At 39.9% G+C, this 26,427-nt stretch overlaps 1 protein-coding gene across 1 annotated transcript in view; it reads right to left on the bottom strand.

Annotated features, from left to right (window-relative positions):
* Positions 1-26,427, bottom strand: part of cacna1g (calcium channel, voltage-dependent, T type, alpha 1G subunit) — a 190,942-nt gene that overhangs the window by 56,501 nt on the left and 108,014 nt on the right. Inside the window, exons 16-21 of the mRNA XM_042508301.1 lie at positions 25,910-26,233; positions 24,080-24,259; positions 22,037-22,137; positions 14,823-14,940; positions 9,351-9,419; positions 6,021-6,205 (exon numbers count right to left, since the gene is read on the bottom strand). Of these exons, the coding sequence (XP_042364235.1) occupies positions 6,021-6,205; positions 9,351-9,419; positions 14,823-14,940; positions 22,037-22,137; positions 24,080-24,259; positions 25,910-26,233 (977 nt within the window). The remainder of the gene's footprint in view (positions 1-6,020; positions 6,206-9,350; positions 9,420-14,822; positions 14,941-22,036; positions 22,138-24,079; positions 24,260-25,909; positions 26,234-26,427) is intronic.

Below are 26,427 nucleotides of genomic sequence, written 5' to 3'. Positions count from 1 at the left end.
AGTGTACTCAGTTACCATGTGAGCTCCATGCTAACTCCAACAACTTGATGGACCACCACAAAGGAGCAGGGATTATCAAAGGGTCAATATGTTACAAGACACGAGGATCAAACAACAAACAATAGTGAGCAAGCACATAAACCTTTGGATAATTACAACATCATCAAGTGACGGATGAGCTCACAGACTGAAGCGACAGGGGTCAGCCACAGGGGGGATTTATCAATAAAGAAACCTGTTAGCCAGCTCTGACCTTACAAACACCATAAAGCTGTTTAGATTAGTCTTCCTGCACTGAGGCCAGGGAGAGTGGCAGGTACAATTAATGGATCCGCTGCAGTGGTGGTGGTGGAGAGGGGTTTTTAGGCTGTAGCTGACTTGTCAATGAGCTGTAGGTGGTGTTGGGTGACATAAAAGTGCCACTTGGTGACACAAGGTACAACCCTCTGGGCCTTCCCTGAGGCCGGCCATAAGCGATGCTTGTGGGCTTGATGTATGACTGCGTGCGTGTGTGTGCGTGTGCGTGTACTGTTAAACAAAGCTGATGCATCATTCTGTCACATGGCCGTGCACCCCTGCTGACCCTCTCCTGTACACTCTAAGGTTACCAATAATACCTCTAATGAGAAACAAACAGACACCTGCACACAAACACACTCTCGAATACAAATTCACCTGATCGCTGCAATTATACTCCCACAAACACATGTAGCAAGCAGTTCAAGAATATGATGATGCTGCTTGCCGATCTGAACCCCGCGTGCACCGCGCTGCCAGAGGGGAAAACACAGACAAGCTCATATTTAATTCAAACAGCCCGTGTCTGCCACAATCGAGGTGGAATGACACCAAGCTGATAACAAAACACAGAAGCAGGATGACAAAGCTACATCTGCCTCATGGTGTGTTTGACAGCAGAATTTGGAGGATTTGGGAAGAAAACAGTTTAAAACTTTAAGGCTTTGTTTTATTCATGAAAGTGGTTAACATGTTGTTATAGGCATTACAGCCTAACTGCCTAGCCATTGTTATACATTTGGTTTTATTCTATTTTTTGTAAATGACGCAATTAACAAACATCAGGGGTTTTTTTTCCAGAGTAAAATATAAATTTATCATTGTTTCTATTCCCCTAAAAGAGTCTGACATGGTTTAATTACACAGAAATGAGCCTATTAGTCACAATTAAACTATTTGGGCTGCTGATTTGCAATGAATTCCACTGATGATGAAAACTGAAATTTTGTTAACTGACTCTGTGTTTTGTTTACTGAATTAATTAATCAGCAGACAGTAATGTGCAATGTAAGCAGAAAAGGTTGAGAAATCACCGTCATGCACCATTACTCTCGATACCAGCGCTCTACAGGGGTGCATACTCAGTCCATTTCTTTACGCTCTACAAACAACTGTCCGTTCACCACTACTCTCTACTTCAAATATGTAGATGACACAGCCATCCTCGCAATGCTCTATAACGACACTGACTCTTTTTCGCACTATCAACATCCCATATCCCATTTTAGCTCATGGTGTGATCTTAACGTCGCAAAACCTAATGAACTGCTCTTTAGACGCCCAAAACACTGGCCTGCTGGGGTCTCCCCATCAAAGGGGAGAAGGTAGAGGTGGTGGAGTCTCTCAGATACCTTGACAATACACTAGACAATAACCTCAACTTCAATCAGCAAACAACAGACAATTACAAACGTTGTCAGCAGAGACTTACAGCCATCTGTAACTCAAACCACCTGTCAGTGCAACCTCATCTTCTTCTTCTCCACTGTAGCAATTCTGAGTCAGTTATCCTGTATGGTGCCATCTGGTTTTTTTTTCCATATGCTTACAGTCACCAATAACAATAATTTCCTTAAGATAACTCACATATTCTGTGGGAAAACAGACACAAACTAGACTTTGTCCCAGGAGATGGCTGTTTCTGTTTAACGTACCTAAGTTACATCACTGAAGATGACGTTCTTATTTTAACTCAAACCATGATCTTTTCCTAAACCTAACCGAGTACTTTCGGTGCCTGAACATATCGAAACTGCAACTGTGTCACAACATGAACCACACATTAGAATGTTAGAAATTGTGACCTTTAACAGTCATATATGTTGTTTTGTCCTGCCACTGGTAAGGACTCTAATTCAAAAAAAGAAAAACTCTCCTGTGGTTTGGATTTGGGTTTTTCCCCAAAACATTAGAGTACTAAAGAATTTTAGCCCCCTTTTTTCGACAGAGGCAGTTTTGGATGCATCATTCAACCGCCAGTCTCCAAATCAGCACAGCAAACCGACATCAAAGCAACAACGACAGTTAACGCTTGCGCTTAAGTCGCCTGTATCACTGCGGTGTGTTCATGTGCAGTTTTTTTGGCAAAGACTAAAACCAAAGGCAAAACCAGCACATAGTATGTTCTTCGCCTGTTTGAGAGGAAGTTCCCCTCCATACCAGCAGATGGCGGTAGTCTGTAATTTTCATTCAAATACGGAAATCAGAATACTGTCATGATGCTTGTTAGTCTCTTAGCACATTAACAACACAATCCAATGTTGAGAGACCATGTGCCAGTGAACTACAACACAAACCATCAGGAAACATTTCTACTTAAGAGCTCAGTGGCTAAAATATTTTTACCATATATACTCAGTTTGTTTTGATCTCACTCCTTGAAAATTTTAACTCTGGCCCAACCCTATTCACATCCATTTCTTGGTGAGTCAGGGCCTTACAGTAACTAACAAACAGATCCAACCTTGTGTTGTTGCTTTTGGTAAAAGCATTTGTACAGTAGCTCCACTAATGTTGTGCTCCCCAAAGGAATGTTAGTTGACTACTTAAACTGAAACATGGCTTTAATGCAACAAGAGCAGTAATTCCACTCTGTGTTGATCAGACTGAATCATCTTTAACAGGGTTTTATGTACCTGCTGTACAGTATTACCAAGCCATATAGTATACCCACAGCAGCACACTAATAGCTTAATATGCTATAGCCTTTAATGCTCTGCTCCTCCTTTTGGAGTGAAAGTTAATAACCACCTTCAAAATTATTTTACAGCATTGCTTTCATGTAACTCATCTGCAGCCTCAGCGGAGGGGAGAGCCGAGCAACCAATCTGTGCTTATTCCTCTTTCTATCCTCTCCTGTTTCTTCCTCACTCACTCTCTGCCTGTCTCCATACACTCTTCCTAATCCCATCTCTCTCTGCCATTTTGCATTTTTCTCAAACTGAAGACATCGCTCCCTTGAGAAATGGTTGCCCTTTGCTCTCGAGAATATTTCCCCCCAAACTTGTAATTGCTACATGTTTTCTAATCTGACTCTAAAACCTTCCCTACTCGACATTAATACAGCCTCAGCCGTGCTGTCCTGTGGGGATTAAATAAGAGGATTCAGCAGCAGTTAGAATCAGGTACTCTGTTCAAGTGCTCAGTTTGTCACAGTTGCACCAGATCTAATTAGAAAGCCTCTTGTTTGACAGCAAGTGCACTCTTTAATGTCAAATTAACATTTCACTTGGAAGTGAACAGCATGCTAGTAACCACAGTGGCAACTAAAGCACATTCAGAGGTATGTTTGAGTATGTTCCCCTCGCTCTGTCTGAAGCTGCTTCTCCGACAGCATTTCTCAACACCTTCCTCCCACTCACTTGTAGGCTCCGAGTTCACCTATAGATGGAAAGTTGTTATCAGCACTCCCCACTCCCTGCTGTGTTTGGTGTTTCCATATGGAAAGGGAAAGGGTCAGAGTGTAGACGGCCGATGCTATTCTACATTCATATAATAATCTATACTACACAAGCTGGCTGATAGAACTACCGTGGGGATGGCTGGACAAAGTTAAAGTGAGGAAGTAAGTCTGTAGGTAAACAGGGATGATGTTTAACCCTTTGAAGCAGAGAGTGACATCACTTTTCTTGTGCTGCTTTCAGATGCTTTTCACAAGTATTTAAACCTTTGAACTTTGAGCAAATTGGAATGATTTCTGTGGAAAAATATGCGGGGAAAAAAGGCAATGAGCAACTTGGTAAGAAATGTCCCACAAATGTCAAGAAATTAGTATTTAGAAAAATATTCTCAATTATGATACATGATTACATACTTAAAAACATGTTACAAAATCATTATAATTTTGGGCACTTTTTCCAGGTCATTCCCATGATTTTTTAAAAACTTTCTTTTATTAAACTAATTTTCATGTACTTTCCTTGTACTTTTTACAGATTCTTTGATATTTTATTGCCCCCTTCCGATGTTTTTGATAGAAATCAAGTCATTTTGCTTAGGTTTCAAAGGGTTAAAGTGGACTGTTCCTTCATCAAAAAGCCAAAGGGATTTTTCCATTGGATTTTGGATCTATGCAGAAAATATGCTTTGTGGTAAACAAACGTTTATCGTGTTTACATGTTTTATTCAGCAATATAATCTTTACAAATGAACATCACTTTCAGGATTTTTGAAGCTTAAATGCAATCATCAGAAGTAAAAAGCTAACATTAGGCTAAAATGACATACATTACGGTTGCATTGCCACCGCTAAAAGGCTATAATGCTGAGTTTGGTGTGGCTAGATGTTTAAAGACACATACACGCCTAAAAGTTTGGGAGTAGGATATTTACTGACTTATTTTATGTTGTAGAACAAAATGTGAAAGTCTCTTTAGCTTGTGTTAACCACAGACCTTGTTTAAGGCTTTAACCAAAAACCCATTCAAAAAACCCATTGACTCTGAAAGTCACTGGGTTTTCTATAGCAATAAACTAGAGTCATACTTAAACATACCTATCAAACTATGTCCTGTTGAAACTGTTACAATTACAAATAATCAGTGATGACTGCTTGTTTTGAAATTCTGTTGCAGTATTCTTGAGCACAGGTCAACACAGCACAAAGCTGATAAAACACATCCTCTGCATCATTTCACTCAAGGCAAATTATTCTGGTCTGATCTGACCCAACTCATAATCACACGCACTGTTTACATGTCAGGAACGTGAGGTCTGCTGCGATCAAGAGCGTTGAATGCTCATAAAAACACACACAGGATACAGGGTATGCATACTTAAAAAGACACGCACACATAATGTGAAGCACATTCAACACAACCGAGTTCACAAACAAATGTTACAGTTTGAACTCAAAGAAGAAAGCAACAGTTTGAAGGCAGGAAAAGAAGTCTTGGCAAAAGATTACACTTTGATGGCAAAGGTGAAAGTTATAAAAGCAAAAGGAAGACGGAGAAGATCAGTTGTGTTTAGCGGGTAAATTTGGCAGGAAGAAAATGAATATTTGATTTTTGTGCTCTCCCTCAGAGCTGTGATAAATATTCAAGACGGGGCGAAGCCTGAGAGCTCCCCTTCACGAGACGAGACACTGAGCGTGCGGCTGTGAGCCAAGTCAAGCGTGACGCCACACGCATGGAAATGGCACACATGTGAACACACACTGAAGCTGAAACTAAGGACGAAAGGAGTGCACTCACGTGAAGACCCTGTCAGATATTTCACACACATTCTTCATTTCCCTCTGTGCCCACACACACATTTTTTGGAGATGTAAGTACAAATGCAGCCTCCCAAATTGGCGATTTCCGCTTTAATCTCGCTCAAATAAACATAGTTGTGCAAGTGTGTGCACGCTGACAATAACGCACGCATGAACACACACTAAAATGAATGCCTACACACACACACACACATCTCCCAAAACCTCCAAAAGGTGGTACATGTCAGAGCTGAGAGAAAGCTCAGTTTGTTCCACCTGCATCTGAAAACAAAACATCCATACCGCGCTGTTATGCTCCCATGAGTCTGGGAAAAGGAGCGATTCAAGCACACACACACACATATATATGGGGTCGGTTAGTACTGGCCTTTAAATATTTCACGTTCAACGATTACATATTCTGTGGTAAGGCTTCATTTTATGATTCCTATCAACAGCTTCAGGGCCTGTTTCTCAGTATGTTTGGTTGTTTATACATTTCAGCGTCCCCAGGAGAGCCACTTACCGTAGCGGCCTCAGGGTCCTCAGCAGCCTCAGCACTCTGAGCATGCCCAGGATCTTGGTTCCAGAATTGGAGATGAGAGACACGAGGATGTCGATAACAGAGATCATCACCAGCATCCCGTCCAGAATGTTCCAGCTGCTCCTCAGGTAGGCCTTGTCCCCGAAACACCAGCCCAAAGCTACGATCTGGACACAAACACAACGCAGAGGCATGAACACACGGCAAAAATCAGTCACTGTATGTTGCTCAGGTAGCAGATAACACGAAGGGTAAACTGCTGCGGCTCAGATATGTATGGGACACATTTAAAGTAAACCTGGAGTGACATCATTTTTCTTGTGCTGCATTCAGAAACCATCAACATCGGCATAGAGCATCATCTTCTCAAATGAGTTGTAATATATGGGCATATCGAATATCGGCCGTATTTTTTAAACAAATCAAGGCAATTTCCTGAGGTTTCAAAGGTAAATATCAATTTTGAATGGAAGTGGCATAACGTGATATATTCAATATCTATTTTTGCCTGTGCGTTTGCAGGTTTCTTTGTCTTTATTAACGCTTGCTGTCCTATATGCCCAGCTCATTCACTTTGTAGATCGTTCACTTGGATCTTGGCAGTGAAGATCATAAAAGCTGCAATCTTTCCTACACCACATTTCTTATTCTATAGGTTCCACACTCATCATTTATTCTACCCATAATGCAATTTGCATTCCAGAAAATAATAGACACTGGTTGAACTTGTTTTTGTTTTTGTAGCTGAAAGTTATTAAATCAGGCCACGACAGCTATTTTTGCTTCATGCGTTTCTTAACACCTAATATGATTGAAGAGATGAGAGAGCAAGAGAGTGAAAAGGAGATGGAGAGAAGATAATTGACATTAGCTGATGCTAATCAATGCACGGCAGTATATACTGTACATGATCTGGAATCATCAAAGAGGCTGATCCACCTTTATGAACAAAGAGATCTCTGACAGTCCGTGCAGCTTCTACTTTAATTTGCTGAATTCTGCATTCAAACAAAGCGCATTTACACCTAAATATTTTCCATGATTATTTTTTACACAAGTATTTTCATTTAATTATTGTATTATACATCCACTACACTACTTCTAGGAGGGAAATATTGCACTTTTTGCTTTACTACATTAAATACTGCTGCTAATACATGCTAATGTATGCTAATACATTAAATCAAACAATGTAATCTCTGCATATTCTAATATAACATTTTATTTGGACTTTAATCAGTGGTGGAAAAAGTATTTATTTAAGTAAAAGTACCTATATAGGGCTCAACCATAAGGACTGCCCAATTAGACTGGGCAAGTAAAACTCCAGGCTGGGCTAGTATATAAAGCACCTCACTTGCCTGATTGGGCAAGTGGTAAAAATTAATTACACACAATTCTGGAGAAAAATGGCCTACGTGAATGATGTCATTTTAAGTAATATTGATGCATCAATATGAGCGGCATTTTACTGTTGTTGCTGGTTTTGGCTAAATCTTAACAGTAATGTAATTGTGTAGTTAAGTGAAACAAACCAATGGTCGAGCATCCTATAAAAGGACATGAGATACATTTTGAAAATTGTTATCTATTTAATGAGGCAGAAAAGTAGAAAAAAGTTCTACTACACACATTTGTTTATCCCATGTTTGCTTTTTTTTTGCTAAATATGGGATCCTTTTAGAATTTGGCATTAAACTTAAAGAGACTGTAAAACAAATGACACAACCAGAACTCTGTGTGTGTGTGGACCTTGCGTTCGTGAGCCCACCAATTGTACTGGGACCAAAAATAGAGACAGAGGCTTTGAATGAGCGACACCCATGAACTTTCCTCCCCTCTGCCTCCGCTCGCTCCCGCCCACGCCTGCACGGACCTCCATTCAAAGCCGGTCCATTTGAATACTGTCGAGACAATCCTCCGCTTAGCATTATGAAACAGCCCTGAGTGTGTGTGTGTGTGTGTGTGTGTGTGTGTGTGCGCTGTGTGTGTTCACTGTCTGTTTGAGTCTCAATCTCTCATTCCCTTCCTCTCCCTTTCCTCCCTCTTAACTCTGTTTTCTTTTGTATTTTGGGGGCTTACAGTGCATGCGGGTATCAGGCAGACTCTGTATTCCTCTCTGCTGCTTTGTGTCTGAGCGGTTTGGGGAGTCTGGTGAGGGTTTCTCCATCTTATGCAAAATTTGCACATTGTGAGTGAAGACAGATGCTTCATCCCGTTCCTCTCAAAGCTGGAGACAAGCGATGAGGTATGGTCCCCAAAAAAATCCTGAGATACTAAATATTTTGTGGCATATGAGCTGATGTCAACTGGGTGAGTACGAGCAGAAGTCTGTGATGACTTCATGGAAGAATGCAAAGCAAAAGTACCTTAAAATCATAACCATAAGTCGTCACAGGCCATAGCATGCAAACTTCATGCTACAGAATCATTATATTTAGCAGTATCTGGCATCCCATCACATAATACATGACGTATGTGTGGACGCTTCCAGTCACCTCTCAGCTCTGCTTAACTCCTAAATTTGTTGTCTTATGTGTATTTTGCAAGTCTTGGTGGTACTTTTTGTGATTGGCTTTGGGCGGTGGAGGCTTGTGACTGTGAATCATTCATCAAGATGAGGAAATCAACTCACCAGTCTGTAAATTCTCCTCCTGACAACTTCTAGCTAGCTGGCTGCTAGCGAGCTAGGTCGAGCTTTACAAACGTAAACATCAGTAAACATCGAGGAAAGATGGGAAGAATGGGCGCAAGCTGAAAGAGCATCTTGCTAACCACTGTACAGGGGTTAGAGCATAAACTGAACGACCTCTGTGCCACATCAGTTTCCAACCGGCTATCATAAACTGTATTACCCTTTGATTCACTGAAACTTGGTTGACCTTTTACAACCTTAGCATATTTGATATATTATTTTCAAAACATAGTAAGAGGAAAGAAGACATTTACCAAAAAATTAGTATAAAAAACAAACAAACAAAAAAAAAACAAGGCAAAAAAGACGTGCTTCAAAATCCTAATTCTTTAAGCTAATTTTAAAAATTCAATAAAAAAAAATTCTAAAAAAAACATTGTTTTCTTTAGCTTTAAAAAAATCAATACTTTATACAAATCAAACCCCCCCCCAGAATCCAGAACAGCATCATTTAGCCAGGTAACTGTGTTTCTGTTTGTGTGTCTACAGTGAATAAGCACTAGTGTGACAGTGAGCTGTTGTCGGCTGTCTTGGGGTTGGAATGTGTGGACTGTTTTAAAGCAGCAGCCAACAATGTAAGTAAAAGCTCAAGTGTCAGTGTAAATCCTGTGTCTCACCTTTATAGCCATTTCAGCCACAAAGATGGAGGTGAAGATGTAGTTGGACAATTTGAGGAAGATCCGCTCCTGCAGTAAAGAAAGAAGAGAAACCTGGTTAAGATGAGGCACATGCTAATAGTGCTAATGATTCAAAATGTGCATTTTTTTGTTCTTAGCATGTTTTCCTACTGAGTTTGTTCTTTGTTTGCCTCCAAATTGATCTGAATAATGTATGAGGGAGCTATTTTCCTCGTACACTATCTGAAACCATCTTTACAAACATCCCTGTTGCACTCACTAATGATGGCTGGCAGGCAATTATAAAGTTTACTATTCGCGCTGCAGGAGAATTCAAACATGGCATCTAATTTTGTCGCCTAAAATCCTAAAATTTCCCTTTACTGGTGGAAAAAAGAGAGAGAGACAATGTTATCTTCATTTTTGCGTAGTGCAAATAATCTTTTAAATGAATAAATGAATTGCATTGGGAGCAAGCATGTCACTTGTGGAACACTTCAGTTGTGTCGAAGAACAAGAATTTTGGGCTGAAATTGGCAGTTTTCCAATTAAACGAGCATGTTGTTTGTTTTTTTAATCAGAGATAAACAGGCAATTCAGAAAACAAGCACCATCATGTTGTTTTGTGAGTGTGCACGCAATACAATACCATCAGGATGGAGCGAACAGATCTCCATATATACACTTTACTGCACCGCATGCCTCCCTGTTGCCTGAAGCAGCATGGCTCAGTGGTGTGTGTGCAGTGCACGCCAGGGAGGATGGGATCCTATTTACTGAGCTAAACAAGGACTGATGAGAAAAAAACAAGCAATCTAGAAAGAATAAGCTCCCTTCACCGACTGCTTATTTACCCTATTTACCCTCTGTCTGAGGGGACAAAACCCTGTCCTGCCACTGACTGTCTATGTACTGGAAATGTGCGTGTGTGTGCAAGTGAGCGGGTGTAGGTGGCTGCCTTTCCCACGGCCTCCAAGTACCATCACCCATGCTCCAAGGAACACAGAAACACGCACATAAACAGGGATGGCAGTCCGACAGTGCTTTTTTTTTGGTGAAGTCTCTGGTATTGTCGAGTGTGACATCACTGGGAATGTGGGTGTTGAGAGGGTTCATAAATTCCAGGCTTGACAGCAGCCATTCCTGTCCTCTGTGAAGACTTTTCATACTTTCATTCTTTAGGAACTAACGGGCAGTGTTAGGGAATGAGAGAGGCAAGAGACACAGAAACTACAAATAGCTGTAGTTAACCATTTTAGCTAGCTAAACGAACAAAATGCACAAAATCAACAAGTTTACTATAGCTACGTTTTCTATGTGTATACTTACATTTTAGAAGACTGAAATTAGTAAAATGATAAATAAAAAGACTGTAGATGAAAATAAAGAAATAGGACTTTCATGCAGCAGGCACTTGACTTGTCATAGTAGGAAAAGCACAAGTGTGAATCATAAAACATTAAGGATGGTTCTGTTCTATTCAAGTGCTCCAGAGAGAGTGACAGTGAGCGAGCAAGTGACCAAGGATCCTGAAATCAAAGCAACTAAATGGAATTCAGCCATCTTTTTTTCAGAATCTCCCTTTTTCCTTTCCTCTCTAATGGTGGTGTTGTTATTCCTGCTTCAGTCATGGACAGACTGACCAGCATCTGATATGTCTCACCACAATATAAGGAACCATTCTTAGCCTGGTTGAGGCAATGTTGAACGTATTGGCAGAGACGTGCAATGACTTTGCTTAGTTACAAGAAAGTCAAAGCAATACCTAATACATATCAATGGGTAGATCAGATGTCCTCCTAATTGCCGAGCACCTTTTGTCCTCTGGGGTCATTCTGACCCCGCCCAGTTTTGACTGTTATTTAAAGCAAATTGTATAAATTGTCAATAGATTCTGTGTTACACCTTTACTTTTACTTCAGTCCAACCCATTACCACACATTTTTCCCTTCGTTTTGGAATTTAGGGCCAACAGACCTTGTTTACATAAGTATAAAAGACATATTTTGACGGCAAAAGATTTCATTTGGGGTCAGAATGACCCCAAGGACAACACGAGGGTTTAACCTACTCAGAGTGCTGCTTTCACACGTTTTGACCCACTCTGCCCAAACCCGTTATATTTTCTAATGAGCTGACTTGAACCCATTGGCAAATGTATAAGTAAATAAAAAAACAATAATGACCACAAAGATCATTTTTCATTTTCATATTACATTTGTGGGAAGTTATTACAATTTTTAAAGCTGAAGATTTTCACGTTTCCACAAACATAGCAAATGTACTAGCTGTAACATTTGTAGGAAATTACATATTACATTTTTTGTAGTAGGCAACCGCTATTATGTTTGTGGGATTATTAGATTAAAAGCTGCAGATTTGTATTACATTCGTGGTTTATTTTGATGTGGACTGTTATTATGTTGGCAGGTGTTACAACATGCAAGTTTGCACGCCCCCAGTTTGGAGAAGCAGGCTGGAGTCTGACACAGAAGCTGCGTAATGCACTGCTGTAAATGGGGGGTCAGCAACACAACGTATTTTAGCCACCTGAAATACATCCAACCGAAAATAATCAATATCACTTTAAGTGTACTCCATATCAAGTGTATTTTCACTGCTTTACCTACATCAGACAGGCTGGACAGGAAGGCCAGTTCCCCATTTATGCTCTTATCAAAGCCACCAGACTCCACTGACAAAATCATTAATTTTTAGTTCACAGAACAAGGGCGCCGCAGGTTTATCGCTACTTCCATCAGTTTGTTTGTTTGTGTTATTGTGTGACTTTGGTGAGTCTGAATTAACCGTTTTAAACGTCACACAATAACACAAACAAATAACTGATGGAAGCAGTGATAGACCAGCAGCATCTGTGTTCAGCAATGTTAAATCACTGTTTTTTCCAATGGATTCTGGCTTTGAAGAGAGCGATACAATGGCTTTATTTTCCAGCTGGAAATAACTGTCTGAAATTAAGGTATAGCTGTGAAAATACTGTCAATTTAGTGTACACTTAAAGTGACTCTGATTTTTTTAGGTGGCTTAAATACATTTCTTTTTTTTGTTGCTGGCCCCTCCACAGCAGTAGATTGTTCAGCTTTCATGTCAAACTTAAGCCCGCTTCTTCAAACTGGGGCGTGCTGACTAACATCTACTGTTTGTAATATACTGTCTATGAATAAGTACCCCTTGCAACACCCTTCCAAAAAACTTGAACTATCCCTTTAACTCCATGAGGCATTGCATAGGGTTCATTTAGTAGGTCACTGTACAGGAATGCAATGTTATCTAAAAAATCTTGTTGAAAGCAGCATTTAATTAAACAATTACAAATCCTTCCTGTAACCCTGAGCAGCATAAAAAGAGTCACCCCACACCTCCCGGAAAGTTTTCTTTGCTGCCCAGCGTGTAGCGCCATCTCTCTATCTTAATGTTGTCTGGAGCTGATGATGTGGATGCAGAAAACTCAGATTGATTGTGTTTTATACTGGTGATGCTGATATAATTCAATTTAGAACTCCAGACAGTGATGTATTGTCCCCTAGCTCAATTAGGAATAATAAATCATAATAGGTGGTATAATCATCCTCAATCATTTCCACTGAGCAACAGGAAGACAGTATCCAGGCAACATCCAGCACCAAACCAAAACAGCCGAGCACTGCGAGCCAAACACAAAGTGTCTGACATAGCTTCCATAAACTAATTATTCAGCCTGCATTCCACACTAAAAATGTTGTGACTAAAATGTGTTATCTCTGAACTGACTTACTGACGAAATTTCTATTTAAAGAATATAACGTGTCTTTTGTCAGGCTGGCACCACAGGTGATGCAAAGCAGGACCTACTTCAAAAGAGAAGCAGCGGACTGATAAATTATACATGTTGGGTTGTTATACTCAGCCCAAAACAGAATCAGCGAGTGGCAATCGATTCACAATCGGCTTCATTAATTCAAAACAACCCACGCAGGCAAACGAATAGCATCATTCGATGACCACACAGCCAAATGAGATGTGGAGCAACAAGCATCGCGGCTCAAAAGACTGCTCCTTCTTTTTTTTTTTTTTCTCGGGGCTGCTTGCCGCCTCATACATTTCCATCTCATTTCAATAATGGCCTCAGGGTGCAGACTGGACACAACGGCCATGGCGGGAAGCTGACAAAAATGTATGTGCATGCAAAAAACACTGCTCTCTGATGTGAATGTTAGCGAGCCTGCTGTGGTGGACTCTGTGTATTTGTATTAAGTGTGTGCAGAGGTGAGAGGCAACAAATCATCCCATTTATATCGCGTACGTGTGATCTTTCTGGCCTGATTAGACAGAGCTGCCCGTGGCCGGGCCTCCATTTGTTAAACATCTCTTTTCCTGGACATTAGTCATGTACACCGGCCCAAAGATAATTGAATCAATTACAAAGGCACTGTCTCCTCCGCGTTTCAGTCGCAAAACAAGCAGAATGGAGCGTTCCAGCGAGACCGAACCACAATTAGGCCCATCTACGAAACACCTCGTTCAGTGAGGGAAAAAATCAAACAGTGATAATTGTTGTGTTTGTGCATGGAGCCGCTGGACTGTGTTCCGCTGCTATGGCTGGAAGTCGAAAAGGATACACAATTAGGTGTGTGTATATGTGTTGCTGCAGGGCATGTGGCCAGGCCTCGTCCATTTGAAGGGATGGTGCATTAGCTAAGGAGGTGATGGTGTTGATGATGCAGTCAGGAGATACAGGGGTGTAGCACACATTACCCACAGCTACTGGCTCACAGTCAAACAGGAGTGGTTCCCTGCTTACAAAGTGTTCCACTTCTTTTCTCTTTGGAGAGGAAGCTGCAGCAGTCGTTCTGTTTTAGGCGAATGTGTTTGTTTGAACAGACATCAAGGCTGGACTTGTTGACAGGTGCTTCCTCGCTTTCATCTCCATTTTTATTCAGACTTTTTTTAAGCTGCCAGTGAGATTTTTATGATAGATTTCACACACCTATTTCATTTCAAAAATACCTGTGTTTATATACATATACTGTATATATATATATATATATATATAATATATATATATATATATATAATATATATATATACACACATATATATATATATATAAACGGATAAGATAGATGGCTAAATAGATAGATAGATATAGATTTAGATATAGATATAGATGGAACGATAGATAGACAGAAATATTGATAAAGGTATCGATATCAATAGATAGATAGATAGATTGATAGAGAGATAGATAGATAGATAGATAGATAGATAGATAGATTTTTTAAAATTTTATAATAACTTTTATGTTATGATATATAGGTGTCTGTTTCTTTGCCTTTCCTAATATTTTTCAGGCTGTCTTTCCTCTTCTCCATACACTTAAATTGTCACCTTTTCATTGAGTAACAGAGCAAATAGTTACATAGCATGTGCTCAATTGCGTATTTGTATTCTTAAATATCATTTGAAACTCACAACAGTGGTGATGCTCGGCCTCTCGATGGCGATGGTGATGCAGTTGAGGAAGATGATGACCAACACGATGTGGTCGAACATCTTGTGGGTGATGATCTTATTGCACACGATGCGAAACCTGACAAAAAACACAGAAATTTGAAAAATCAGTGATACTAGAAATTGACTTGACAAGTAGGTATGCAACTGCAAAAAGCAAGCCAACATGTGTATTTTTGGAAGAAGGGGTATTATGAAAGGAAAGATTCCCATAATTATTTAGCTGAGTAGGAGTAGTCAAAAACATGGATACTTCACACACTACTTTCCTCAGGTGGAGGTGGAGCAGAGTTTCAAGGTGGGCACCGAGACTAGTGTCACCAAATCAATATCTGACCAAATGTCTCCCCTTCTGTTCCTGAAATAAAACAGTAGGAGCCAGGAAAGTACTTGTACAAAACATTACAATGTCAGAGTGAGGATGACCTTTGACCTTTTAATTAGAAAAAGTCATAACTTCATAATTTTAAAACTATTATACGTTTGTGTGACATTTTGTCATAATTAGAGTATGACTTATTAAGTTTTGGCAAAAAACATGTTTTGTGAGGTCACAGTGACCTTGAAATTTCACCACCAAATTGTAATCGGTTCATTCTTGAGTCCAAGTGGACATTTGTGCCAAATTTGAAGAAGCTGATCTCAGGTGTTCCTGAGATATACTGTGTTTAAGAGAATGAGACGGACATGAGGCCACAGTGACATTGACCTTTCATCACCAGATTTTTCACCTTATTTGTTGTTTTACTTTCTACTTTTTTTTACAAATTTCTTGCTGACATTTGGGTCATTTCTTTCATTGTTAACTGCCTACTTCCCATGTTTTTGACTGAAATGGAGCCAATTTGCTCTGATTTCAAAAGGATAACCTAAACTGCTTTATATTCTTAAGTTTATAAATCCTCATCTGCAATGTATCCTAACTAACTTGTTGTGAAGTACAGGTACAAAGTGTCATTAAATGGAAGTACTTAAACAAACACACATGCATATCCAGATTGCAGCTCATTTCATGCATTTTCTATAAAGCCTGAAATAATATTTCAGTACTGTACAAACACATGAAACGCCATCCACAGTAATGACAAACTCTCATTCAGTTTAAAAGTGCTTGTCTCACATACAGTAACTCTGTAATGAACTGCTGTAGAATTAGGAGTCATTAATTAAGTCTGACTTTCATCAGCAGACATGAGATGGTTCCCTGGCTTTTAGAGCTCATGACAACTGAGAGAAAGAAAGAAGGAACGCTTGTTATATACAGTGGAAGGGGATTAAACTGTGTGTCAAATCCGCTTTGGTAGCTCATATCGGTGTACGGCGCGGGACAATATTGAGAGGCTCAGATCTGGATTTTTGGCTTTATTTGGCACTGCAGACACCATTGTGTCAACATTTGCTGAGTCTGTGTGTATGTACGCGTGTCAGCTGACAGCGATGAGCATTATGCGTACGGTATACAGCCCGGATGAGCTAATTCCTCTTTGACATCTGCGCGTCAGAGCCTCGGTGCTGAAGAATTCATGTGTTATCCTCGAGCGGGAGGGAGGACACGTGGAAAACACACGCCTCCGATGCCACAGTTTGAGGGCTGGCGGAGAACTTTAAGTTCAAATGGCCCCCGAGACTGACAAACAACGCACTGAAAACCACAGGAAGAAAACTGTCACCACACACTCAAGCAAAGAGCAGAAGTACCCGTTTCTGTCAGACCTTGGATTTGAAAAAATCTCTACTTTTTCCCCTATAGATATTTCCCCCTAGCTTTTTAAAAATAATTCTCTAAATCTATTAAATTCTGCAGTCTGTGGACCTTTTCTTACCAAGATGCTTATTGTCTTTTCTTCACCATCTTTTTTTTTTTTAAGATATCTTTGTGTGAAAGGGGGAGAGAGAGAGGAGGTGACATGCAGCAAAGGGCCGAGGCTGGAATAGAACCCACGGCCGCTGTGGCGAGGACACGGCCTATATACATGGGGTGCTCGCTCTATGCACGGAGCCACCAGACGCCCCTCTTCCCCATATTTTGACAAGTCAAACCAATTTGCTTGGGGCTCAAAGGTTAAAATACTTGCAAAAGGTGCCCAAAAGCAGCAAAACAAAAAGTGATGTCACTTCAACTTTCAAAAGGTTAAAAGTGCCTCTGAATGACAGTGGACATAAGTGACTTAATTATTGATTACAGTTACTTTTATACTTTTGAAAAGTTTGTCCATACACAAGCTGCGAATCTGTATATTTTCATACCTTTTACCTCCAAAATGTTTGCTGATTTTAAAGTAAGCAACCATCTTTTGATGATCCTTTTTAATTCTTCTCAGTCTTTGATCGTGGTGTTTCTGCACTGAACTTCCCAGATATCACCTGTCATTTTAACAGTGTAGGCGGCAGTGTCACACGCTTGCTTGGATCTTGTGCTGAACGAGTTTCTGATGGTGCTCCCACAAAGAGAGGCATGAACTCCCTGCAGGAGTGTGTAGTAATATATTACAAAGAATGCACATGAGTAAAAAAGTGTAGGAAAGAGTACTTATCATATTTCTTATTTTAAACTGTACTCATACTCTTTAGATCTATACAATCAGCACAGTTTCAAGGTATCTGACTAAATGTTCTTCTATAAAATGTCGGAACTTTATAATTTTGCCCTTTTAGGCAATTATGTGAAAATTGGTCATAATTAGCCCATGATTTCCTGAGTTATGGCTAGAAACATGTGTAATAAGGTCATGGTGACCTTGACCTTAGACCACAAAATTCAAATCAATGCATTCTTCAATCCAAGTGGATGTTTGTGCCAAATTTGAAAAAAAAAAAAAAATCCCTCAAACTTGCTCTTCACAAAGATGACAGGGACAAGGTCAAAGTGACCTTGACCTTTGACCAACCAATTCTAATCAGTTCATTGTTGAGTCCAAATAGACGTTTGTGCTTAACTTGCAAAAATTCCCTCAAGGTGTTTTTGAGACATACAACCAGAAAACAGAATGCCTACATGGATAAGACCGCCGCAGAGGTATCAAAAGACAACAGTGACATGATAAAGTGCTTGTGCCTCCTGAAAAACCCTGAGATCTACGCTTTTAAAAACTCCTCACTTCCACAAAGACACTGAAGTTAGTTGCTCATACTGTGAGAGAAAATGTAGCTACTTACTAATGTTAGCTATGATAATTCTTCATGTATAAACTTAATCTTTGATGCTATGATAAGGAAGAGATGGAAAGAAAGTGGGGAAATCCTCACATATCAGCTGTATAGGCTATCCTTATTTGTTTGATTAGCCTACCTCACTTTATCAAAATTTAGAAAACAAGTGCTGTTTTTCATTATTTATCACTGTCCTGCAAGGAAAAGTAACATGTACTTTGCCCAATTTATCAATCTGCTACTTCTAAACTTTTACCTGAGTAGGATTTTCAAATTATTATTTTACTTGAGTTCTTTTTTTTTTTTTTTTTACAGGAATACTTGTACTTTTGCATAACCATAGATTTTCATTACTCTACTCATCACTGCCTCTTTGTGTAGAACAGCTAGAAAAGATAAGAGCCGCTCATGCTAATTACCCGCTTCTTTTTTCTGTGCATTCCAAAGAAACCAGAGAAATAAACCGAATCACTTCCTGTGTGCTGGCTTTCCAGGAAAGAGCTGACAGATGGCAAGAACGTTTAATGTTTCCTTCAGCTATACGGGGAATCACTTCTGTGTTATGTCATTCGGGAAGGAAAAGTAGCAGCGCAGGAAGTTTCGACATAAGGATGCCGCAGATCATTACTTTCACTACTTACTGTAACTCTGAAAACATCCTCCATGCTGTCTATTTGTTCTATTCCTATTTGCATCCTATTATATTCTGCTCACATGACCCTCTTCCCCCACATTTCAGTGTAGTTCCACGTAATCTGATCATGTGGGATGTGAGGGACTATAAGCACAACCGTCAGTGAGTCGAGCAGCTGATAGACCACTGTTCAGGCACAGCCCAGTCTTATGGCGAACGCGTCTAATCACAGTGACTGCATCACAGTGTGCGTTCATAGCCGTCCCACTCCTCCGCTCATTTAAATCTTCCCCTGCAGTAATCAGCAGTAGCAGCAGTTACAACAGAGAGTGCAAAGGCAGGTTGAGGTGAACTCGGGTCCGTGTGAAAGCCGCTGGACTCCGATCTCCCACTACGCTGCTGTCTCTTGATGTGATTGTGAGCACAGGCGGGTGTCCGCGGTGGTTCAAGGCTAGAATGGGCGCCACACAGAGCGTGTGTCCTCCGTGTCACTCTCAGCCACAGCCAAACCTTACAGCCTGCTGCGATTGAAAGCCAGCTAGAAGTCCAGTTTGAGCCAAGATCCTTCGGTTTTCTTAATAATCTGACAATAACAGACTACAGGGAGCTTTCCTTATTAACCTTTTCCAAATCATGTAACACAGCCAAAAGACAGGAGAACCATCCAGAACTCCTGAAACGGCTCAAATTCATGAAATTATTCATATTGATATTGCTGTTGGCTTTCTTCCAATAATTAAATGAAATTTAAATTCTTCCTGTATAGCACATCATACTGTGTAACAATAATAAGAGTAATCCCCTGTCCCCCATTCAACCAACTGTACATATCTCTGCAGTGCCGGCACCAGCAAATTCGATGCCCTCAGCAACTTCCCCTGGTACCCCTCCAACAGCAAACAAGAATGACATCTAATGATAAAATGACATAAATAAACAATTTAGCTAACAAACAATAATAAATTATTAGAGGATAAGGTATGTGCAAATCAGAAAATTTCCTCATCTTTTTTTGTTCGGCACAAGGGATGACTTTTACCTTTTCATATTCCCTTACTCTAATGCTCTTAAAATACACTCCACTCCTCCAGAGCCAACAATGCTCTGGCACTTGGGTCTTCAAAAATGGGTCCGCAAACCCAACCCCTATCGGGTCCTCCATGTTACTGCAGAGGGGCTGCAAATTTATTGTTTTGATAATTCAACCTTTAGAAATTATTTTCCCAAAAAATGAAAATATTTTTGAAAATACACATTAGCATGAATCGAAATTATTATTATTATAAATCAGCCTAATTATAAAAAAAAACCATTTGATTTACAGTATACAACATGAATGGTAGGCTGACTGTAACCCATGGATTCATGGGTAATGCTGATTGCAACCTTTCCAATTACAAACAAAAGTAGAAGTTAGCGTGTGTTTTTGGGCTTTTTTGTACAGTCAGAAAGGGGTTAGAGAGAGAGAGTATCAGAGAGGGGAAGAGAAGGTGGAAGGTGGACTATTGCACACAGTGTTTCTGTAAATTATTACTAACTTACTCAGAATGCATCTGTATCACTTTTTGAACCACCCGTTGGAACCCTTGATATGTATATGCCATAAATAAGTCAATGAAAGAAAAATAAGGGCAGCCAGCCCATTGGAAGTGAGCGGATATTGATAAGTGACTATGGCACATCTTAATGATAGCAGCAACAAGTCTGTATAGTTGCCAAAACTTTCTGTTGTCTGGAGAACACTAATGCAGGCTAAGTAATGCAGTCACTGCAGAAAAAGATAATAAAACCTTAAAGTAAGAGCAACTTGATCACATATTTTATAGTTGGTAAAAATGTTTATGTTGGTACATGACATATAATATAGGTTGTGATATTATTTAGGTTACATAACAGCTTCTGTATATTCTAAATAATGTATAGAGGTAGATTATGCTAAGGTTTTATTGATATGTGCCTAATTTATTACATTATTTAGAATAATAATTTATTCAGAATACAGGTAAGGTTATTAGCGACAGGTATGCTGCTGTAAGGCAGTTTAGTGCACATGACTATAGAAATTATGTGCTTGAAGACGACGAGAAGTCTGTGTAGGTCAAGATTGTCATACGATTTTGATCGTCGAATGCAGTTTTTTATTGTGTTATAACAGGTGATAAGTGTGATTAGGAATAGGCCATCAAGTCGGTAGTGGACCAGACACGATGTGATTTTGGAAAGACGTTGCGTGCTGTATTTTTTTTTTTTTTGTATTCTAAAATAAACCTTACTAATTTTTTTCCTGCCTTACATGAGTACTTGGATTCCACAAAATGGTGCTTAAATATGAACCAAGACACCTTGCAGACTAGGTGGCCTTGGAACTAGGGCATGTTGAAAAAGCCACTATACTAGATGTATTCTTTTTGGTTATTACAATTTTGGCTGATTAACGAACACAACAAATAAAACAAATAAAATAAAAAAACAGGGTACATAAACAACTTTTAGCAAAAAATAATTTAACCAATCTGGTTCATCTTTTACACTTTCTTTTGTGCTGTCAACTCTTTTGTCTGACGATTATTTTTTCCTGTTTCTGAGGATCACAACATTTGGAACGGACATTATACAACACTGGTGATGGTTAACATTCGGTTCCTATCGGGTGGCTGAGTGGGGACTTGTTGTTTGATGTTTAATTGGCATGTTGCGGTGCTGTGGCAGCAGGCTGGGGCCCAATGTTGCCTGGTGTTGCCTTCACAGCCACATCCTCCAAATAGACAGCAGAGACACACAGATCAAAGGGCTAGAAGGGGAGGAGGAGTGAAGGAAGAGGGGGCGAAGGAGGGTGGGAAGCGATGGATTCAGCACGTGTCCGAGATAACACGCAGCACTCAGTAGGAGAAACTCCCTTCCTCCCTCTGCTCCTTACTCACCCCTGACATGGCAGAAATGTGCAGATAAAAGAGACTTCTGAAGTGAGATTGTGGGAGGGAGATGATATAGGAAGGGAGGGAAAAAAAAAAAGTTAAAAAAAAAACGCTGCGCTTACATTGCGGCAAAAAAAAAAAAAAAAAATGCCATTACTGTCAGCATTATGGGATGTTAGTCAGATACAATATGAAGATTCATCTTGACAGGAAGATGGCTCGGTCTTTTCCTGTACACTGATAACAAAAAGCTATTATTTAAAAAGTGCTGTGTTTTAATATTTCATTTCATTTTAAAACACATACAGCCACAGGAGGAGGCCGTTTACCAGTGTTTTCTTTTGGAGACAACAACGTTTTAAAATGCTTTGTACCCACAACTCTCATGAATATGTAAAAATGATGATATTACACAAAAAAACCCTGCAAAACTGAGAGCAGGGCCAGGAGGTGGTGAGCGGAGGTGTGAATCCTACCTCGACTCTGGAGGGAAGAGGTAGAGTGACCAGGTGTCTCTCTGTCGACACCACTGCGGCTGCTTCTTCTCCAGCCAGCGGAACAGTCTGGCAAAACGACCCTGGAGGATGCAGGAAGTGCACACTGCATTCATTATTCATACGTTTACAGCTTCCTGTTGCATATTGTGAGCCAAAACTATTCTCCACAGGTAGAATATTTTCCATTTGTTTTGTCATACAAAACTGTTTTGCATGTATGAATAAAAAAGGTTCATCAAAAATGCCACCTGGAGCATCAATATTTAGTAAATTCCATTTCTTCGCAGATGATCTTTAACTTTATTAAACTAATTCCAGGAAAAGCCCTTCAGTTATTTATCTCCTGAAAAAAGATGAATATTATGATCACTCTTACACACAAAATATTTGCATTTTATGCAAATATGCACACTTGTTTTTCACTTTTTACATTAAAGGATAATTTCAGCTTTTTTTTTTAACCTAGACCTTTTATTTCAATGTATTTGTGTCTGAGAGACTGATTTGACAGTTTTTTGACATTGGTCCAGTATTGAGGACAACAGCCAGCAGCCACATAATAGGCAGCAATGTAAGTATATGGGGCAACTGAACACTGTTGCTGTATCTCAATTTGTGTTCATTTTTGCCACTGACAGGCTCAGATTGTTATTATGTTACATGTTGCCAGAGTAGTAACAGGTACAAAATGGGTAGTAACAGGTGGAAAAAATGTATTTAGTGTCAAAGACATTTAATGACATGGATGATTTTTTAGCTGATTTCGACAATGTGGATGTTGCCTTTAAATTCCATGGCAACCTGTATTTATTTACTAAATGAAGTGGATAAGGAGAGAGAGAAAGAGGGACAACAGGCAGTGGTGGGTGAACAAGCTGCTGCAAGCCCTCTCTGTAAACTACTCTGGTTACTACTCTCTCCAACTCTCACTAACATTTCCACGTCTTCCTGCAACAGCCCCATCTAGTAAGATTTTTCAAACGAGATTACTAGACCGGATGAGGCAAAAGGTTAAGAGACATTTCAGGCGATTATTGTAAGTGTATAAGCTTGTCTGTGGCAAAAATAACCACAGAGATACAGTGATGCTGTTCAGTTGCCCCATATGTTTACATTACGACTTGTTGTGTGACTGCTGTCCTCTCGCTCAAAACCGGACCAAAATTGTTGTTTACATCAGTCAATGAAACATAATTACATGGGACAATAGGGTCCAGGTTGAAAACAGCTGAAAACATAATTTAATTCCCTAATCTGTAAGTGTACAATGCTAATTTTTTGCCTCGTGCTGTCTCTCAATTAAAGTGATGGTCTACCTTCACACGGTTGCAGCTGAATTATCTGCAGCCTCCTCCTCGCCAAAATAAGTAGACCAGGTGATTAAAATGGAAAAAATGTTGAGTAAAGCAGTTTCGCCTTAAAAATGTGTGTTTCTCCGATGCTGTTTGGCTCATGACGGAGGGGCTGTTGGCCCAGCTACTGCAATATGTGTTCACCTTTTCTCTCTGATTACTTAAGATCCAGATATTCAGATGGTTTTTACCAGAAGCCACATTATCCACAGAGGCCTATTCTTCTCCAAAACAAACGCACCCAGTGATTTAAACCAGTAAAAACACTGAATAAAGCTGCTGCACATTAAAAATCATTGTTTCTCAGGCAGGTGTTGGAGCTGAGCTAGTGCTAATGTTTGCTCAGCTTGTTTCTCTGGTAAGTTAAGATCCAGATGTCCGATTGCTAAAATCTGGTTAAAACATATAATTAGAAACAGCCAAGAGTTAAAAAATACTTCTGGCAGATAATCACAACTCACAAAAAAATGACAAACCAAGTCCTTGATTAAAATTTTAGATTTCTCTGGGTTTGTTTTGCTGGAAACATTTGGCGTGACTCAGAAAAATATATAACATCAGTCTAGTCATTTTTAGACATTTTTCAAGCAGAGACTCTAGCTCTGCATCATCAATCACGACCCGTACCATCCAAGAACAAGCAAACATGCATAAATGCGAACACACTGACCAGGTTGGCCTCCTCTTCTGCATTTTCATCTTCAGTGTTTTCCTCCAGAGAGACATGTGTGGGTCCCAGGACTGACGGAGAGCCCTTCCCGTTGCAGTCGCTGTGCTCCGGGGGCCGTAGCTGTCCCAGTGAGGGCGGCCTTGAGCTGTGCATACTGGCTGAGCGGTACAGGTATGGCACCTAGAAGGAGTGACAGAATGCAACTACACTTATCATAGAAATGCTATAGCCTCATTGTGTAATCATGCTGGTGCTGTGCGTGGCACCAGATTTGGTAAGCTCTGCTTCGTGCTTGGAGGTTTGGCACAGAATGCAATTGTTTACTTTTATTTGGTCTTCTTTTTCCTTTTGTTTAGACTACAAACATGTTTGAAGAACTGCATCCTGTTTTGTCCCATGAAGCAAGTTCTCTCTTTGTTTCAAAGCACATTCCTCCTCCCTTCATGTGTCCCAGCCAATGACAGCAGGTGATTTCAAACCCAGTTTTATAGACATGCTTTTATGTGATGTCATCTTTTAATCTATTTTACCTTTTTAATTGATGTTTTATATATTTAATTTCCTTTTATTTGTGGTTTTATTGGTTTTATTGCTCCTGTTGTTGCTGTTTTTGGTCTATTTCTTTGTAATATTTTTAATTATTTTACGTCCTCTGGTTTTAATTTTGTCCCTAGTTTCGTCTCACTTGAGTTTAATAAGACTGTTTGGCTTTCCACTGTTATATCTACATCTATGTAACCCATTTCTGCTTTGCTTTGTTTGTCAAAGCACTTTGTAAATTCTGTTTTTAAAGGTGCTACATAAATAAAGTTATTATTATTATTATTATCATTATGATTCTAATTATTTATTTATTTTAATTATAGTTATTTCTCTTTTCAACAAATAAAAGCTGGAAAAAAGTGTTTCCATTGCAGTTTTGCAAAATATGACTTTTTCAAAGCACGTGAAATACCACCTCTTGCAAGCGTAAAAACTTTTTTTGCAATGAATGGGAGTGTTTTTCAAAATCACTGTTTTCCCATTAGGCATATTTCATAACTACAATTTCAATTTACACAATCTGACTGTTAATGGAAGCCTACCTACTGTGTGAATCGCTCTCTCACAGACATAGTATTAGTTACATGACTAGGAGGGCTGAGTCAATCAATATACTGTGCAAAGCTCTACAATGCAATGATATTTTACCCATTTTAAATAGTCAAAACTTTGGTAAACTTCCAGTGATCAGACAAAATTGCAAGGTTGACCAGAATTCACAGGGATTTTCTAAATTTGCATTGCAATGTTGTGATTGCAAAAATCCTTGAGGGACTGAATGAAAGGGAATGAAAACAAAGTCCTGATGCAAACAGAATGGGGATTTTTATCTTGTAGCCATCCACGATGACATCACTTGATTTGAAACAGAAATATAAATCCAGGGCTCCCACCCCCAGAATAATAACCAGCAACCTCAAGCAGAATAAATATGTTTCCATCATGTTATTTGTGATTTCACCAAACAATGTATTCAGATTCACATCCCTCGTGTCATCAAGGTTATAATATAAATGTATTCAGCTGTGTTGTGTTTGTTCTCACACTCTTACTTCGAGCTGTGACGGGGAATAACATTCCCATAAGTGCATCAAAGAAGGATCCCATAAAAATCTGACAATATAATTTTAAGATGTACAATAAAAGTTACTACTTTCAAGTGAGCGGGGTGCACAATTTATGGAGGTTGTGGTATCAATATAGTTTTAACCCCAACTGTGCTGCAAGTCGAGAGTCATACAGCAGTCTGGACAAACACTCAATGACTGATGAGCAAACAGCATCTACCTGCAGCAGAGCATCAGGGGGCAAATCCATGGAGCTCCGAGTCTCCACTGACTCCATCCTCCGGTGACGGGGTCCTCTTTGAGACTGGGACATGGAGTCCGTCCTCGCAAGAGAGGCGTCATCTTCCTCCATCAATCCACCTCCTTCCCCGTCGTCTGAGCTGGAGCCACCCTCCCCGGAGAGGAGAGACCGTCGCTCCCCAGACTGCCGCTTCTGGCGTTTAAGCGACGGGTTACGACTCACGCTGTTCCAGCTGGACCGGCGGCTGGTCCAGCCACTGCCAGAGCTCCATGGGGCGTGTGGGGAAGAGCTATGGGCGCTTGTCTGGAGCAGGAAGATGACCAAGAGGGAGGAAGTGACAGAAAGCAGAAAGACAAAAGGAAAACAAGAAGGACAGCATGTTAAAGTGTTGATCTTGTATCTTACAATTTGGGCGAAGTTGTTCTTTCATGCAAATAAACCAAGCTGAATTGGGTCGACTCGGCTTGACGTGAGCTGAAATGAATAGAGATTCATGC

The sequence above is a fragment of the Plectropomus leopardus genome, chromosome 19, assembly GCF_008729295.1.
Source record: "Plectropomus leopardus isolate mb chromosome 19, YSFRI_Pleo_2.0, whole genome shotgun sequence".
In the NCBI taxonomy this organism is placed as follows: Eukaryota; Metazoa; Chordata; class Actinopteri; order Perciformes; family Serranidae; genus Plectropomus; species Plectropomus leopardus.
The sequence above is the reverse complement of the archived record's forward strand: the minus strand, read 5'-3'. Positions and strand labels throughout refer to the sequence as shown.